Consider the following 20,376-nt stretch of genomic DNA (forward strand, 5'->3'; position numbering starts at 1 on the left):
TTAGAGACTTTAAAGTTGTGTAACATAAAAAATAAATGCACAACGGAGAATCTTTTATGGATTTTGGAAGGCCAGTTGTGCCCTCTTTATTCAGTAAAAAAAATTAGTGATCTACAATTCCATTAACGATGTAATATTTTAATTAATATGTGCTGTGACGTACGGGACAAGACAAAAGCTGATTTTTTGAAAAAAGATTGTCATTAAAACTCTGTGAATTAGAATAAGCTGGAAATCTCTCATTATCATGTTTTCATCTTGTATCTTATCAAGTTTCATTAGCCATTAATGAAATGTAGAACTCATTGTTGTTGTTATGTAATATCTCAATATCCGCGCTGTGACGTATGGGACATTTGTCCACAATGTGTAAAACAAATGGGGAAAGTGAAATTTCATCAAAATTTATAATTTACTTGATGTAAACCAAAGTCAGTTAAGTTTTACATGGATTATCATGATTGATATATATTTCTTTAATAGCATACACTGAAACAAAACATAGCAAACACTTTACGACCTTATAAATATTATGAAAGATGTCTTGCAAATAATTTCATGTGTTAAACGATAGGGAAAGTGAAATTTCATCAAAATTTATAATTAACTGGATGTAAACCAAAGTAAGTTTTACATGGATTATTATGATTGATATACATTTCGATTACAGTATATGATTAAACAAAACATAAAAAACTTTAATACCTTATAATTATGAAATATTTAATTAATATCATATGTTAACAAGTATGCTAATATATGAACCCTTGTTATTAATTACAAATCATAACTTTATTATCAGCCTTTTACCAATATTCGACCACTGAAATAATATCATTTATCTCAATTTACTTTATCTTTGCTTCTAATTGAAAAATAACCCTAATTAGAATTACATAGAAATCCTATGTATAAAGTATGGTGTGTCCCGTACATGTAGGTCACACATTTGTCCCGTACATGTACAATACGTCACAAAGCTTAAAGGACAAGTCTATCCCAACAAAAAGTTCATTTGAATAAAAAGAGAAAAATCCAACAAGCATATATATTTATCACTGAAAATTTCATCAAAATCGGATGTAAAATAAGAAAGTTATGACATTTTAAAGTTTCGCTTAATTTCACAAAACAGTTATATGCACATCCTGATCGGTATGCAAATGAGGAAACTGATGACGTCATCCACTCACTATTTATTTTGTATTTTATTATATGAAATATGAAATATTCTAATTTTCTCCTCATTGTCAAGTGAAACAACGATTAATTCCTCCCTGAACATGTGGAAATATCATTATTTAATACTATATGGTTCAGTCAAGTGGGTCCTTATTGTCAAATCTGTAAAAATTGAAATATTGTATAATTCAAAAAATAGAAAACAAAAGAAATAGTGAGTGGTGGACATCATCGACTGACTCATTTGCATGTCACTGAGTTGTGCATATCACTGTTTTGTGAAAAATAAGCGAAACTTTGAAATACCATAACTTTCTTATTTTACATCCGATTTTGATGAAATTTTCAGCCCTATGCTTGTTTGATTTTTCTCTAAATATTCAAATCAACATTTTTCTGGGGTGGACTTGACCTTTAAATAGCTGATATACTTAAACATGAAATTAATTCAGTAAATTTACTTTAATTTTTGGATGTATAGTAATATAAATTAGAACTCTCCAAAGTGTGAAGAAAACTGTTCCAACTTCTTCTTAATTAGAATCTAAAAAAGCATATGCTAAATTGTGACGTACGAGACACTGCCTGTTGGACACCAGATAATTAACTTAATTAATTAATTTTCAAAATCATTTTTTTTCTCAAATGTTTGCATTAACTTAGCACTACATTTTCCCCACAGAAATATTTTCAAATATATAATTTGCATTATCTGCAGATCAAAAAATGTGATGTCCCGTAAGTCACGCTAATTAATGATTTCTTGGAATTGTGACCTTGGCATTCATTAACTTTGTTTTCAGAAGAAAAAAAATAAAGGGCAAAAAACTTTAAAAGTATAAGCTTTAAATTAAAATGACATACATTGTATGTACAATAGATTAGATTTAGGCAAAGATTTAATTTTGGCTTCAGAGGGGACAATAGCTTGGACCTGCCCGGTAATTCTTATGGTAATGTATATATAAAAAACAAAGAAACCTTAAAAAGCCATCAATATGCAGGCAGAAAGGAGCAAATTTACATGACCGTTCTCTTCCTTTTAGAGGATGTTAGTATTTATAGAGATTTTGCAAGTGAAAAGACTTTAAATAAAAAATTGACATGCTGGTTCTTCCCGCATACATTTTGTATGGAGTTTTTGTGGCTCAACTTAGTTGAGCCTTTTGACATCTCTTTTTTTAAAGGTGACAATGACTTTCATTATGGGGTTAGAAAGTTATATATAGGTGAAAAATATTTCAGACGAATTAAATTTTAAGGCAAGGTACTTACATGTATATCTACAAGATTATTAATCATATCAATTCTAACATGCAAAAAGCAAAAAGTGTCACAACTTACCCCGCCTTCCCCTACATTATACCCAGATATTGCATTCCATTTTTTTTTCTTTACTACAAAATATTATGAAAAACTTTCCATTATTGAGATGATTTATAAGCTTATCCCATTCATTAATAACAGTTAATAAATTGTATAATGCATATCATCAAGTGTAGACATGTTATAACACAAATTATAGCCTAGACACAAAATATCTTTCCAAAAAGATGAAGGAATATATGATTAATTCCTAGAGGACAACTGTGAGTTAAAAGAAAAAAAGGAACTTACATCAGGAGATGACACTCCAAGGAGGTCATCGATGTCGATTACATCACCATTCTCCATGGTCACATGGTGATGACACATCCACAAGAGTTCCTATACATGACTAGATGTCCAAGATGATGGAGAATAGTTCTTTAATCCATTCTGCTTCCATTGCAACCCATTTTCTTTTATATTATCATCTGGACACCAATGAGAGTTCCTTTGAAAGTAAAATAAAAGATACAAAATTATTAGATTATGTCAAAAAAGGGAACCTGGGGTAAAACTTATTGAATTTCAACTTTTAAACCTGTTCTATTACAGGCACTGAAGTTACGCACTAGACAGTTCGGTGGAGAGATTGGTCGGATCCTTACTGCGGCAGCCCAGGCGACATCCCCTGGGCTAGTCGGATCCCAGCACTAGCCATGCTGGTCAGATTAAAATTAAGGGCCTGAATTCTGAACTCGGGTTTAAATCAAATTCAGGTTTTAAGTGTTTAACTACTAGGGAAAGCCAGGTGTTATATAAATCTCTAACAGTACTAACAGTAGAGGTTTAATGTATCAGCTCATTTGACTCCCAAAACATTAGTAACTGTCTGGGAAGGATAAGTATGACAGTTGTCTTCACCAGTAAACATGAGAAGCAATCACTGTAGACAAAATTTTGAAATGTTTGGCTTCCCATAGTTTTAGCACAGAGTAAGACCACAGTCTAATTTAAACCCAACTTCAGAGTATGTGCCATTGTGTTTGTGCTTTAAACTGAAGTAAAAAGTCAGCTGAAACTTATTTGGTAAAATAATATACAATCGCACAAGGGCAATTGCTAGCCTAGAGCAGAAACTATGGTGTGGTAACCTTAAGTCTGCACATCTGTGTGATTCTGATAAAAGATACGACCATAAATTTTACATCTGCAATATATAAACAGATTTTTATTAAGAACAATGGATAAAAAAGAGCAGACTAATTCTTTCAGGCATTTCACATAACATCCTTAAAAGGTAATATCTCTCATCAAATGCTCAAATCATGTGTAAAATAAATGGGTACGCAGACATCGGTACAGATACTACCAACCCTACTGGATGGTGGTCAGGAATATTTACCACATTTGTCAGTAACAAATGAGGTGTTTTCAAAGTGACGCAGCAAATATTTGTGCAGAAATGGGCAAAAATACACACAAAAGCACAGAAATACTCAATCAAAAATCTATCACAAGTGGGATGCCCTGACAGCATCGCCTACAAAATGTGATTTAATATAGCAGTAGTGATGACATTAAAGCCAACAAAATCATATGATAAAAATACTAAGTTCATTGACTTTAAATAACATTTGACCTTAATCAGATGACCTGAAACTCATGCAAAATTATGAGTGATACCAGTACTTGATTACTCTCATGTCCAAATTTAAAGAAATAGATCCATGTATTTTATATTTATAAAGTTATAATTCAAAGACATAATATTGATTATTTAACATTTCAAGGTTGATACACGTATCTTCAATACAGTCAAAGTTCATTGGCCTAAATGACCTCTGAGTCTGACCTTAATCATGTGACCCAAAAATTATGCAAGATGATCTGTCAAACTTGATTACTCTTATGTCCAAGTTTCATGAACTTTTTCCATATACTGTACTTTCAAAGATGACATTTAAAAAAATTAACCTTGGTTAAAATTTGTGAAATTGTTCAGATAGCAGATCTAAATCAGGTACTGCCTTCACAGAAACCATGCTTCACATCATCAGAGTGCTCCATCCTTCTTTTGTCTTCACTCTCATTTGGGTGAAAAAATTTATAAATCGGAACAACATGAACGAAATACCAGTGTAAACTCTACATGTAACTATATATATGTTCAACACGGAGCTAGCGCACTTACATGTATCAGCCCCAGGCACATCCCTAACCTGCTAGGCTAGGTGAATTTGGCAAATTTATTACGTAAGAAAATATTGAGGCATGTAAATATTGAAATAATTTAGTTAGATCTAGATAGATCTACAATCTAAAACATTCTTTATTATAAAGAGCTATTTTTTGTTAAAGATCTAATTAGATCTAAAGTCTACATGAAATATATAATACTCTAATTAACCAATAGTTTTTTTTTACTTTGACTCATGAATGAAATATGTTTCTTTTTCTTCCACTCTGAGTATAGAAGTTTTTAGTTCACCCTGTAATGTTAAGCTAGACCTGGAAACTTGGCTGCAGCTTTCTGCATTTTCCAGTACATCCGGTAATAAGGTTAAGCTTTGACAGGTTTTTTTTTTTTAAACATATTCATTTATTCTTCTTCATCTTCCATTAAGTACAGTCCTATTTGTAGAGTATAGTCATACTTGTTTATTTATTTAGTCCTTTTTTTTTTTTGGGGGGGGGGTGAGTTGGCCTTAGGAGCAACAGATCTAGATCTACTACACTGTGAACACCCTACACTTTGACGAATCTTGGTTTTATGCAACCAACAGTTCAGTCCTTTCTCATGGACAATGTGTTTTCCAACTAACTGCATTGCATTGACACCTGCATTGAACATACAGATCTAGATCTGGGGCCAGTCTTACAAAGAGTTGCGATTGATCCGATCAATCGCAACTATGGAAAGCCAGTAAAGTCAACATATAAGATGCATGTTTGTTAAAAACAAATTCTAGATATGAATGTATATCCATAAATTCATTGATTCCTTGACAATTTGGTGTGTTCTCCTCTGTTTACAATGGACATTTTGCAAATTTCCTGTAGAAAAAACTTATGACACAGATGGATTTCCATAGAGTTACGATTGATCGGATCAATCGTAACTCTTTGTAAGACGGAGCACTGATCTAGTCGTACTATCACTAGTATTAGATCTAGAATTGTATTGGTAAAACAGCTAAATAAGTGTCACACAACGGCCAACGTTAGTATCAGTTTTTTGTTACGCCTAGAATCTATCTAGACTTGTTCATGTTGTTTGGCATGACTGAGCGGGAGAGCACAATCAGAGTCCCGGCCGCGTACATTGTCGTTGAGATCTATGACTACATGCACAATCTTTATCCAGCCTTCAAACCGATGGAGCAATGCTGCCTAGCTCAGTTGCAGGTAGCCTGGAGGCTTCTGGGGAGTAAGTCATCTACTATACGTAGGCTTACTCCCCATGAAGCCTGGGATGGATAGGCATACATGTACCTCCCTGTAGAGGCTAGGTTTTCCCACAGTGAAACTAGACCTAAATCACCAATTTTACGTTTGGTTTTGCGCCAAAACTAACGTACATGTACATGGGCCAAAGCAATATTTACCCCCAGTTTTTAATAAAGTTCCTTATATTTATTCAATAAATAGTAGTAAATTTTAAAAAAATTAAGAGCACGAGTGTTTACTTACCCAGTCTGTTTACGTTGCCATTTTGCAGTCTTTTGTTATCGATATGATATATATGATTTGATAGGTATGCCTATCTGTCCAAGGCTTCATGAGGAGTAAGCCTACGTATAGTAGATGACTTTTACTCCCCAGAAGCCTCCAGGCTAGTTGCAGGTATTAATATAGATCTATTTTTTTTATAAAGCGTCGCTAGATCTAGTCTTAGACTTAGGCTCGTAATCTGAAGTCAGGTTTAACTTAGACCATGGTCTAATTCTGTGCTAAAATTATGGGAAGCCAAAACTGTCAAAATTTTTAAGTTGTATGTTCTTATGTTTACTGTGCTCTTTCCCAATTCATCGATGGTGAAGACAATCATCTATTTATACTTCCTAGACAATTATGAATGATTTGAGAGCCAAATGAGCTGAAATATTCTATCTCTACTGTTAGTGATTTATGTTACTATTGGCTATCCAAACTTAACTTTAAACCTGAGTTTAACTTAGTAGTTAGTTGAACCCGACTTCAAGACCAAGTTCAGAATTTTTTAATTAATACTAATACAGTACCCGTAGTTAAATAAGATTCTAGAGCTTAAGTTAAGGAATATTAAAAAATCAGCGGCCAGCAGCACGAGATGTAGACAGCTGGCAGCCGTCTGTTTCGAGGAGTTTTTTAACATTTTTTATTTTTTTTAATTTCTCCTCATACATGATACTGGCAGCCGTCTGTTTCAAGGAGTTTTTTAACATTTTTCATTTTTTTAATTTCTCCTCATACACAGACTGCTCGCTATCGTGCAGCCACCATTAGGGTACTTACAATGCAAAATCCCCCCGTCGGGGCTCTTTAATTTTTGTCTTTAATGAATCAAACTTTTGAAAATTAACGCGACCGAAATGCAAATTAATATTCCCTCTTGGCATTGATTGCCCAAAAACAGGGAAAATCAAGTTAAAAGGAACAAAAACAGTGACTTACCTCGGCTGTCGCGCAACTTCACTGCCCTGTTTTATCCGAACTTAATACACATAAACATATGCCACATGTCATATGGCCATTGAGTCCCCTGTACAATACAGATCGCGCTAGAACTTCGGTCTCTGTAATTCATTCTTCTTTTTTGCAGCCAATAATTGGATTTTTTTCAAAAATGTTACATTTCTGTCAGTCTAAAGGTCATTTCTCTTCAAATTCACAAAGAAAATGTGATATTTTCTTGAAAGAAGAAAAATATTTTTTTTCTCCAGACACCCTACTAGCAGTAGCAGTAATAGACCAAAAGCTTCGGTCTCTGTTATGTTGGTTGTTCAGCTGAACTCCGTTGGCTTCACTCACCAAGTACAGAGACCGAAGTTCTAGCGTGATCTGTACAGGGGACTCAATGGCCATATGTTTATGTGTATTAAGTTCGGATAAAACAGGGCAGTGAAGTTGCGCGACAGCCGAGGTAAGTCACTGTTTTTGTTCCTTTTAACTTGATTTTCCCTGTTTTTTGGCAATTGATGCCAAGAGGGAATATTAATTTGCATTTCGGTCGCGTTAATTTTCAAAAGTTTGATTCATTAAAGACAAAAATTGAAGAGCCCCGACGGGGGGATTTTGCATTGTAAGTCCCCTAATGGTGGCTGCACGATAGCGAGCCGTCTGTGTATGAGGAGAAATTTAAAAAGTAAAAAAATGTTTAAAAACTCCTCGAAACAGACGGCTGCCAGCTGTCTATAGCAGTAATAACTGTATTTGGTGAGTGAAGCCAACGGAGTTCAGCTGAATAACCAACATAACAGAGACCGAAGCTTTTGGTCTACAGGAGATGTAGACAGCTGGTAGCCGTCTGTTTCGAGGAGTTTTTTAACATTTTTTTTTTTTTAAATTTCTCCTCATACACAGACGGCTCGCTATCGTGCAGCCACCATTAGGGGACTTACAATGCAAAATCCCCCCGTCGGGGCTCTTCAATTTTTGTCTTTAATTAATCAAACTTTTGAAAATTAACGCGACCGAAATGCAAATTAATATTCCCTCTTGGCATTAATTGCCAAAAAACGGGGGAAATCAAGTTAAAAGGAACAAAAACAGTGACTTACCTCGGCTGTCGCGCAACTTCACTGCCCTGTTTTATCCGAACTTAATACACATAAACATATGGCCATTGAGTCCTCTGTACAGATCGCGCTAGAACTTAGAAGTAGAAGTAGAACTTCGGTCTCTGTATTTGGTGAGTGAAGCCAACGGAGTTCAGCTGAACAACCGGCAACCAACATATTAACAGAGACCGAAGCTTTTGGTCTACAGGAGATGTAGCCAGGAGGCTCCTAGTCCTAGAGAGTAAAAAATCATTCACTTAGTAAATGATTTTTACTCTCTAACGTTAGGAAGAGCCTCCGGCTCCGATCGCGATCCTGGCTTCCTCATATGCATAGCGCAGGGATCACCAAACACTCTACCGGGCTACCGGGCAATGTTTCCGTACGGAGCCAGTAAACAACTCGTATCGGTACGGTACCGGTACCGGTAATTCATCACTGGTCGCTAGACTCGAGATCTACTCCGGGCACTACCGAAAAATCAGAGGTAAAATAATATGCTATGAATTCAACACGAAATTCTTTCATAAGTACATAACAGCCGCAATAATGCTTGATGATTCATTAGCAAGTTACTTTATAACAATTTGATAATAGCTGTCTTTACCTAATTTAGGCGATTGGCACAGTTTAAGTTAGTTTCCATCAGACGCCGACTTTCGGATCAATCATATGGAGATCGGAGGTTTCATCTTAGCTTAAGAATACCGTACTCGAAAAAGAACAAAAGAGGGCAGCAGAGCGATACTTTGACAGATATTGAAAGTGTCGTTATTTGGTGTCATTTGTAATACATGTACTTCGTTGTAATAATGTAAATTATATAAACTTGTTAATTCAAATGAAATGTCATTTAAAACCCCCAAAAGTCATCTTCGGGGACATAATATCGAATCAGGGGCTGATCCAGGATTTTCCCAAAAGGGGCGGGGGCACATTTTCCTGAGGAAAATTTGACAAGCCCCCCCAAAAAGGGAAAAAAAAGGCCTCATTTGTATGTGAATGACATATTCCAATTAAAAATATATGACTCTCAAAGGGGGGGGGGGAGAAGGGTCGAATGTGCCCTCCCCATGGATCCGCCACTGTATTGAATCTTTTTAGATTGAAATCACTGTAATTCGAAACACTGAGTAGAGTCCGAGTCCCGGGGTCCGAGTGTATAGAAGCACTGAAAGCTATAATGTATGTTTCCAAAAACTCCATCCACAGCGAAGCTGAGGGGTGGCCAGGGTTCCACCTTCCTGACAAGAATGTCAGAGTTTTTTTTTTTTTTTTTTTAGGGGGGGGGGGGGCTTGTCAGAAAATCAAATGGTGGTAACATTTTACCTTTTTTGTTGTCAGGGAAAAAAAAATTGCCCCTCCCGCTTAGGTTTCCATGTACGCCACAAACTCTGTTCCTATTACATTTCTAAATTCGATTCTAAATGGTAAAGTTTTTATTATTGTCGGAAAGTGGAATTTCATTAGGTTACACGAGAAGAATGTGCCTAATTTGCATATTATTTTCGTACAGGTTTTTGGAATTCTCTTGATTGGCCGGATCACTTTGATAGGGTTAGGATGATCGATGTATGTACGCTCGAAAAATATAATTCTAGTTAATTTCTAATCCTTGTTATGTAATTTACGGATTTTAAGGATTTTATTTCTCGTAATATTGAGTGAAACAATTATATATAAAATATATACTTATATATATTTGTCATATTGGCTGTTTCAAAGATTAACAAATCCTTAGCGGAATGATATTTTCTCGGTGGTTCCGCGACTCCACTGCTTGTTGGCATGTTACGTTAGGTAGATGATTGCACGTCCCGGTTCTGGTGCAGGTCGGCAATCGAAGCAGGCCTGGGAAAGGGTAGCCTCTTGTCGAGGCCCTGTCGGCTGCTTTCCGAGCGAACATGGCTAAGCGAGAGGGAGAGCGAAGCAGAGCGGCGCGAGACTACCGTAGGCCTCTTGACATCTGACCCGAATTTCACCGACTTTCTTTTGTTTATAATTGTTTTTACCAATATTCCGACCAAAAACTGGTCGGTGAAAATCATCCAATGAGAGCGCGGGCTGCTATGACGTCATATTGAATATTCATGAGCTCATCTTGAATGGCGACCCGTGGATTCTTGGCGAAGAGTGACGACGAAATATCAAAGAGCATTGAATATGCCTCTAAAATGCTGAATATTGACCGATTTAAGGATTTGCAAGTCGATTAAATTAAATCTGCACCGAAAGGACGAGATGTTTTTGTAAATCTACCCACAGGATATGGAAAAAATGTAATATTTCATGCGATTCCACTATGCGTCGATTATCGATCTCCGCTGTGCAGTGAGGGAATGCTGGAGAAGAGTTGCTTCCCCTTGACTCGAGTCTGACCAGCGGCTGACCAGTATCTCCCTGGAAGTTTCGGGGCGGTGATGGGTCTGTTACGGCCAGTAATCCCCTGCAGAATAGTGGACTACTATAGTATTCCGAACCCCGGACGAAACAGCTTTGACTTTTCATTGGTTTACTAGGTGACCGGTAATATCATGACTCATGTATATTCATTAGGAAGACGTTCCTCATGAATATCCTAATTCGCTTCGCGAATTAGATTAGGAAATCCCTCGCTTCGCTAGGGCCTCGACAAGAGGCTAGGGAAAGGGCTGATCTGGTCCGACTCATTTGATCCTCATCGAGTCTGAGATTTTGAATATGTAGAAGCTGCTACCCCATTGTGGTATCCTGGGTGATGTGTGTAACCACCTGTAAGCCTCTGACTTTGGGGTTGTTTTTCCTTTCGTTTTGTTGGTTTTGGTATAACCTCAATAAAGTCAAAGAAGCTCAGATCTGGTGTTCCGCAGCATCTGTAAAGTTAATCTGTTCCCTTAATTGGCCAATCCAACCCACCCCCTGACAAAATGGCGACGAGGATGGGATCATCAGATCATGGCTGTGTTCCAATGTCAGCGATCAACCCCAAAGTCAACGATTGAGGTCTATCGTCCAGAGGTCAGCGACCAACTAGCAGTGAAGTTCTACACATCCCAGAGACTTTAACGTTCTTACTTTGGAGAGTGAATGGTCAACACAAGAACATTTGGTAATGAGTTAAAGGTGGTATAGTAAATCTTGAATAACTAGGAGTAGAGTTAATTTTTTATTGTTGTTCATTGATTTACACCGTCTTTATACGTGTGCATAGACCTTCCGTCCCCTTTGTAGAATTAATATAGCCCTTGTAACGATGTCACAGTCACAGTCTGTAGAGGAAATGATGTCAGCCCTTACCCAGGCACTGCAAGGCTTGAATATTCAACGTGCTCCCCCACCAGTGAAGTTGTCTAAATTTTAGGGTCCACCTAAAGTCGCTGGAGACTTATCTCTGGAAGAGTGGCTTGAAGAGTTTTGCAGTTATACTACCCACTATCAGTTGTCTGGAGAGGCAAAAGCACAGTCGCTTGTCGATCATTTGGCTAGAGTTACCAAAGAAGAGGTTCTATGCCGAGATGAGGATGTGCGAAAGGATAGTGATCAAATTATCAACGTTTTACAGTCACTATTTGCAGCGTGAGAGTCAATCCTTCTGCAATAGACGACAGCAAGAAGGCGAGAGTTTGGCCGACTACAGCCGGGCCTTCATGCGGTTGTACGATCGCATGGAGAAAGCTGCTTCTAGTACAAAAGATAAGAATGCTTTGAAAAGGCTCAAAGATAGCTCGCTGAAGGAACGTTTCGTTTGTGGAGCAAAAGAGAAGTGGGTACAACGAGAGTTAAGACGAATTGAAATGTCTTCAAAGAGTAAGATCTTTCTTGAGATGAGGTCTAAAGTACTTGAAAATTTCTCTGGTCAAGAACCAAGAAGTTCACCAGGAGTCCATGAAGTATATGCTGAGCGTGCTGACATGTGTTCTAGTTTTCCCAAGCAAGAGAAAGAACAGGAACAGTCGGATGTCAAAGCTGAATTGGCAGATCTAAGGAGAGAAGTAGCTCAGATTGCCAAGAGTGTTCAGGCTCTTACTCAGTATGCTCAAACTCCTAGGAAGATCAAGAAGAAGAAACCCAGGCGTCACAACTGTCTTGGAGAAGGACACACAACGAAAGACTGTACAGAAGAAGTGGTCTGTTTTAACTGTCATCAGACTGGTCACATGGGTAGAGAGTGTCCGAAGAAGAGTACAGTTGGCAATCATCCAACGTCTGAAACTAGTGCCAGTCCTGCATCGCATTATGTACCAACTGTCAATTTAGGGAGTGTAACGATAATCTATTATCAGTCATCCAATCGACACATGTAGACAGCTGTTCGCTAAGTGTTTCCTCAACAAATTTTGGGTTGGAATTTGAACAAAGTAGTACGCTATCATCTGCATACAATAATAATTTACAGTCAGCTTTTATACAAATAGACATGTCATTGATATAAGTTGAAAATAGAATTGGGCCTAAAATACTTCCCTGTGGAACTCCACACGTTATAGGCATAATTTTGGAACGAATATCGCGAATAGCCACTACTTGATGTCGACTCGACAAGTAGGATTTGAACCATGCTACAGTAGCCTGGTTAAAACCCATTATTTGTAATTTTTTCAATAAGATGCCATGATTAACTGTATCAAATGCTTTTTGAAGATCTAGGAGTACCATCCCAACAAATTGTCCCTTAGAAATATTAGTTCTCAGATAATCAGTCAAGTGATGAGGCATGTCTCAGTCGAATAGTCATGTCGAAAACCAGACTGATATTCGTAAATCATATCATTTTCTTTAAAATATTTTTCGATCTGAACACATACCGCCTTTTCTAGAATTTTGGATACTATGCTTAAAACACTGATAGGTCTATAGTTTTCAACAGCAGTTTTATCTTTCTTCTTATGAATAGGAGTTACTTTTGCAATTTTCATATCCTCTGGGAAAGTGCTAGTAAAGATAGATAGATTTATCAAAACATTTAATGGTTTGTACAAACTCTTTGCTCCTTCTTTTATAAATTTAGCAGGGATCAAATCTAACCCAGTGCTTTTTGATACATTTAATTTACGCAACTCATTAAAAATGAATTGATCACTAACAGGTAATATTTCAAATTTATCTTGGCTTATACCTTTTTTTTCATAAAATTCACGAATGTTCTCACTGTCTGCACTGAAATTGTCTTTGCAATATGGAAGTTTATCTATCAACGTAGCTGCGACATTTGTAAAATAGGAATTGAATTAATTGGAAATAGTTATCTTATCATGACATAATTCTCCGTCAATTGAAACGACTGATTCTTGGTCCTTTCCATTTTTCTTTTTTAATCCCAAACTTTTTAGATTCTGCCAAAGTCTTTTAGAATCATTTTTATTTTCTTCTATTTTATTTTGTAGGTATTCTAATTTGGCCTTTTTCACCTCTCTTTGAACCATATTTCTTATTTTTTTGTATCTTTTGGAAAGCGTGTCATAGTCCTCATCGCTTAGATTTTTCTTCATTTTTTTATATGCCACATTTCTTTCTCGAATAAGAGAAATAATATCTTTAGTCATCCAGTTTTCTGATCTCTGTTTAATTCTAATCCGTTTTTGAGGCGCCATAATACTCAACGTTGAAATAAAAGTATTTTGAAAAACTGACCAAGCCTTATTTACGTCAGTGCATTGGGTTAATTCTGACCAATCAACGGCAGACAGTCTAAGATTGAAAGATTCTTCGCTATATTTTTTCAACGATCTAATATCAGTGGTTCTGTGAACACCTATAGCCAGCATAATTTTCTTTCGTGGACAGAAAGTAAAAGAATGGTCACTTATACCAAGATCAATAACACCACTTTGACTTATTTTTTGTTCGTTATTACAAATAACATGGTCCAATAAAGAAGAACATGTGTGTGTGACACGGGTTGCATCTTTGATCAGTTGGCTAAATCCATGAAGACTCAATAGGTCAGTATATTTTTTTGCCAGTGGAGATTTCTGAAAAAGACAAACATTCATATCACCTAAAAGTATAATTCCATCATCTTTCTTTAATGTATCGAGAATACTTGACATCTTCTCAATAAATTGATTGCTTTTTGGAGGCCTATAAATGACGCCAGCAATAATTGGTTTTAAACTTGTTAGAAGCAAATTAATCCACAGTGATTCAGAATCACCTGTACTTAAAACATCTATGATATTGAATGCAATATCATTTCTGACATAAAAACATACACCACCCCCAGAGCCTGATAATCTATCATTGCGTATTACTTTGTATCCATCTATATTAATTTCTTCATCATTTAATGAACCAAGAGTTGATGTCGAACCAACACCACTTCGTAGATCAACGCGGAGTACTCGAGGAGTTCATAAAAATCCAGGTAGACTTCCTACGTCGGCTTTAACTGGATTGCCCAGTTGAGTGATGAAGTAGTTCCTTGATTTTAATTGTATACTCCGTCGATTTCAATTGGATTGCCTAGTTGACTCAGTAGCAATTTTTTTATATTTATCCTTGAGACAAGATAAAAAAAAAATTTCTTCAGAAGTTGATATTTGCTGTGTTACTCAAGTAAAAAGAAAGAGTTGTTGAAGTTGAGACTTGTAGGATTAAATTTGCATTTATTCTCAACATCATTTTTTTTCTTGTGGAAAGAGTAACTATTTTGAATTTAAACAAAAATCCACAAGTTTTCTTTTGGAGATAATACAACGACTCAAGCGGGGAAGAAATTTGAAGAAAATGATATTGAATTAGATTTTTTTTCAAAAGAAAAAAAAAAAAAAAAAAAAAAACGTCTGAACGTTTCGGTTGCTTTCAGAACATTCCTTTTTGAGAGTAAAGTAATATATTTCATTCAGTTTTATGGTATCCAAGCTGTCTACACAAAATGTATTATTTACACTGACAAAAATGACATTATTATTGTTATCATTATTCAAAATGAAATATGAACAAACATAAGTACAAGTTTGTATTAAGATTGTATAACGAATCTAATTAATAATATTAAAGGGATTGGATCCGGGCTGAAAATAAAGGAAAGAGAGAGAGATGGGGGGGGGGGGGGGGATAAAATTCACCGTGCAACATGATGAAAATTTTTATCAAAATCTGAAGACAAATAACATAAAAAATAAATTTCAAAGTAATATGTATGCCGTCATAAATTTGCAATATAAAGTTAAGTTGATGATCATGTAATATTTTTAAATATATACCGACCTTAACACATTACGTCTTAAGCACTTTTTGTTTAAAATTTGATAATAATGATAAAACAGGATGTTGAAATGATTTAATATTCCGATCTGAGAATGGGTCATTAATTCCAATAAGAAAGCGGAAAGAAAGATGGACAGCATACAACATTGTGCTATGAGCTTGTTAAATTTGATGCAAATAACCTATCGGGGGCTTGTCCCAGACCCCACGCTGTAGAGGCTCTTCATTTATAACCTTCAAATCGCTCTACAGTGCGTATCAAAAAAAAAATTACACTTAGAAAAAATCCTGTAAAATTATACATTTGTAATATCCTGAAGATTTTTCCTCATTTTAACATTGGTACAGATCCATTTAAGCAAATGGCAATATAACTGTGGACAAATATTTCCGCTTGAGTGAGCGCCACATACTTTTGAAAAGTTAGTGAAAAATTATTTACGCAGAATTTTGAAATAGTTATGCGAATAAAAGTAGACCTTAATCATGAAGAACACGTGGAATTTAGCTAGTAAAATTGATTTGAAGATATCTTTTACCTTTTTAAAGGTCAAGTCCACCCCAGAAAAGGGTTGATCTGAATATATCGAGAAAAATCAAACTAGCATTACGCTGGAAATTTCATCAAAATCGGATGTAAAACAAGAAAGTTATGACATTTTAAAGTTTCGCTTATTTTTCACAGAACAGTGATATGCACAACACAATGACAAACAAAATAATGAGACAGACGATGCTGTCTCTCACTCACTATTTCTTTTGTTTTTTATTGTTTGAATTATACAATATGTCATTTTTTCACAGATTTGACAATAATGATCATCTTGACTGAACCATAAAGTGTTAAAACAATGGTAATTCCACATGATCAGGGAAGAATTAATCATTGTATCACTTGACAATGAGGAGGAAATTGTAGTATTCCATATTTCATATAATAAAATACATAGGAAATAGTGAGTGGGTGACATCATCAGTCTCCTTATTTGCATACTGATCAGGATGTGCATATAACTGTTTAGTGGAAATTAAGCGAAACTTTAAAATGTCATAACTTTCTTATTTTACATCCGATTTTGATGAAATTTTCAGTGTTGTGCTTGTTGGATTTTTCTCTTTTTATTTAAATCAACTTTTTGTTGGGGTGGACTTGTCCTTTAAACTTGTTTCCTTGCCCAAAATACTTCGAAGAGTGCATTGCGCCCCACCCCACTCCCCCACACACCGAGGCCATGGTGATGATATTTGCTTTACACTGAGCTGTGATTTACATGTAATGGCTTAGGCTTGATTTTCCTTTTGCTAAGCATTGTCAAGCTTGGGGAAAGTGTGGAGAAACAAGTATTAAATGAAAAATAAAATGTAAACCCACTTTGAATGATAAAACCTCGCGAAAAAATGCTGGAGATGTGTGAGATTCAGTTATGTCCTCAGATCCGGCTAGCACAAAAAATGTAAAGGTTGTGCTTACTAAGTGTTGAAATTTCAATTTGGGTGGCAAACTTGTTACAAAATGCTTTAATTAATGTATCCATTTTATTTCAATTGACTAAGGTGCAAGGGAAATGTATGAGAAATAATTCGCAGGGTAAGTTTGATTTCGCCTTCGCCCTTCGTGAAAAGGAGCATTTCTGCGCAAACGGATTTCTGCGAGCTTTACAAAAATGGAATGTGTTCACTCAAGTGTAACATTCTGTCAGAATTTTTACTTTCATTGGATAGATCAGACCCAAACCAAATATTATATGTGAAAAATTACCCACATGTTGTATATTTTTTCATTCCCAGGGCTTTTTCAAAGTGTAAACTTTTTTTTGATACGCACTGTGTAACGCTCCCCCCGTAGGGACACTTCCTACATTAAGCGCGGGGGGGGGGGGGTCTTGGTACCACACCCAAGATGATGATGATGATGATGATGATGGGTTCTTGTATAGCGCCGGTATCCGCCTCAGCTGGGCGCTCATGGCGCTTGCTCAAAAATAGGAAATATCTCACAAATTTCAATGTCTTCAAACAGTGCTTAGGATCATCATTCAGTTCAAGTACTGTCCTAGTAATGCTACAATTGAGTTATTTTTGCAATAATGTTGGAGTGGGGAACAGAAAAGTTTTCAGGTAAGACTCAAAAGTTGATTGGGTCTCTGCTCTCCTGATGAATTGGGGAAGGCTATTCCACAGCTTTGGTCCAGAGATGTAGAAGACTCTGTCACCCCAAGTTGTGTGGCTGAGAGACAATAAAAGAAATTATAGGAGACAACGTATAATGAAATGAATGGAAACAATAAAATGTTTTATTTGCTGAATATAATGGAAAAATCTATCACTTAATTAGAATTTAATTTCAATAGGCAACTTTTTTCCCCAGCTCGCTTTGCTCGCTGTCGACTTTTTACAAGCTTTACCACATTGCTATGTTATGCCCCCTCAAAATATTTGGTTCATTACGCAACTGGGTTGAATAAATGTGTTGTGTAAAAACTATATTCAGTATATACCCGCGATTTGATTAAAAATAGCGGCAATCTGCGAGGTTTAAATGGCTTTGATATCAAGAAGTTTCGGGGGCTCCGCCCCGGACCCCAACCGCATAGCACTGCCGTATATGAGTATGGAAGGGTTGGGCCATGGCCCCCGAAAGTTCTACAAACAAGAACCAAAAAAAGGAGGAAAGAAAAGCAAAGGAAAAGTGTAGGATATGATTTTATTTACTGAATAATTTATGTCAAAAATATCTCAAATTTAGATTCTCATGAAGAAGTGATTTTTTTTCTCGCTCGCTTCGCTCGCTCGGGACTTATATTAAGCAGCTTCTTAGCACATACGCCATACTGCACCCCTCTTTTTTGTACTCTTCACGCTACTGCCGCAAAGAATCCTTATCACAGTGGCGTACAGACCACCAAAAAAAGGAATGGAAAGAGAAAAGAGTGAAATATATTATTTTCTGAATACCATGTCAAAATCTATCACAAAATTAAATTTTTGTATTAAAAATGTCAATTTTTTTGCTCACTCGCTTCGCTCGCAACTTTTTGTTAAAGATAAATTCTGCCCGATATGCAATATCTGGCCCTCTCAAAATCGTCGCCTCATCACACCATGATATGACCGGGAAATTTTTGGCTCTTGCCCCCCCCTTGCCACCGACCCCTGTTACGCCGCTGTTATTGTAGAGGTGTTGTTGTTCAGTGCATGATAAGCCTCCGGACTTTGAACCACACGGTCCGGGGTTCGAATCTCACCATGGCACTCGCGTCCTTTGGCAATCCGTTAATCTACATTTGGCATTTGGCGATAGGAAGGAATTCGTTGAATGCTCGAGCGCCCGATCAGGGGAGCCGCGCTAGAGCTGGGGAAATAGTACATGTAGTATGCAGCGCTTAGAAACATGCTATTAAGCGCTATATTAATGTTGCATATTATAATTATCATTATTGGTATTCCCTCTCCCTAATTTTATTCAATTTACTTCTTCCTCTCATCTTTCTTATAATTTTTCTTCTCCTCCATTCCCCCTTTTTTTTCTCCCTCTCTCGACGCTTCGCGCGATTTTTCGGGAACGCACGAAGATAGCGCTGCAAAAATGTATTATCAAACTAAGTATCACTCAACCTTGCAGGCAATTCTGTAAGCGTGTTGTGTTTGTATATTAACTTGTATATATGTTAATAAATATATAAAGAAAAAAAAAGTATCACTCAACCTTTGAGACAAAATTCATGTCATAATGTTATGGCATCGCGACATCATGTGACCTTTCAAAGACAATGTCACGCCGAAAAGGCTGAATTTTATACTTCGTGTACAAAGTCAAAGGGAGATAAAATGGTGATTTTTTTTTAAATTCTCATTGGTCTGCTTAATTAATTTAGAGTTGAATTTAGTTGTTTAATGGTCTGTAATAAATTTTATAGAAAAAAAATCAAAAGATACGAAATTTTTAAAAGTACATAATATGAAATTCTAAAAATAAAGAAATGCATAAGGAAATAAATTTGCTTTCGCAATTTATTTTTTCTAAGGACCTATAAATAAGATACAGTAATAAAGAAGGCATCTAAAAAAAACAGTGAAAATCTCAAGTGAAATTGAGTAGTGAATATGCAATAATGTGTTTCACGAAGAAATTTGCACATGCAGCATTTACATAATAAATTTTGCATATTTGCACGCCATGTTCGACCAAGCTAGCTTGCTGTGAAACTTGTGATCAGTATAGGAACTACCCTAGGAAGTACAAAAAAAAATGTTTATCTTTTCATACGTGGCGGTTTAGAGGGGTGAATTGTGTTCAAAACGCCATCAGAGTTTCTGAAAAGATCTACTTTCACAGTGGCTGCACTCCCCATCATCAGCATGATGCAGCCTGTTGGGTCCGACATGCTGCCACTGATTTCTACTACCACCCCTGCATGCCCATTTTTAACGATAAAAAATTACGAAAGTCATTGAGTCAATGCATTATTGCCAATTATGATCTAATTACCAAATGAATTTTTGGGAGCCTCCCTCTTCCTCATGGACGACTACGATAAGATATAAGTTAATGGATAATCTTGATATTAGGTAAAAAGTAAAAAAAAAGAGAATAATATAAAACGACTAAAGCACCCAATATCATCGAATGCGATCCTCATATTCATCCGAAAACAATTCTTTAAATAAACATAAACAGAGTTTAGTACAAACGGGTACAAAAATAGGACGACGTGTCCACCAATTCGACTCCCGATTGATCTTTTCTCTAACTTGTGAAATATTATCAATTATTGAATGAAAGAGGGAAAATTGGGTAAGAAAATATGAAATTTTAATCATAGAGTTTGACATTTTCTTCGTCTAGCGTGAAGTGCAGTCAACGACGGGCAATTTCACGGCTAGACGAATCCCTGATTAAGTACTTGACCGCGCTTCAAAATAAAGTCATTCTTTATCA

General features: G+C 36.1%; 1 protein-coding gene across 2 annotated transcripts in view; it reads right to left on the minus strand.

The window, feature by feature from the left end:
• LOC129257375 (synphilin-1-like) overlaps positions 1–8,964 on the minus strand; it is a 31,333-nt gene extending 22,369 nt beyond the window's left edge. Inside the window, exons 1-2 of one of the 2 annotated variants that reach the window (XM_054895685.2) lie at positions 8,857–8,964; positions 2,800–2,998 (exon numbers count right to left, since the gene is read on the minus strand). In XM_054895685.2, the coding sequence (XP_054751660.2) occupies positions 2,800–2,877 (78 nt within the window). In that variant the 5' untranslated portion in view covers positions 2,878–2,998; positions 8,857–8,964. The remainder of the gene's footprint in view (positions 1–2,799; positions 2,999–8,856) is intronic. The other variant, XM_054895684.2, reaches the window with a different exon arrangement.
• Positions 8,965–20,376: the final 11,412 nt, after the last annotated feature.

This window comes from Lytechinus pictus, chromosome 3, assembly GCF_037042905.1.
Source record: "Lytechinus pictus isolate F3 Inbred chromosome 3, Lp3.0, whole genome shotgun sequence".
Lineage (NCBI taxonomy): Eukaryota > Metazoa > Echinodermata > Echinoidea > Temnopleuroida > Toxopneustidae > Lytechinus > Lytechinus pictus.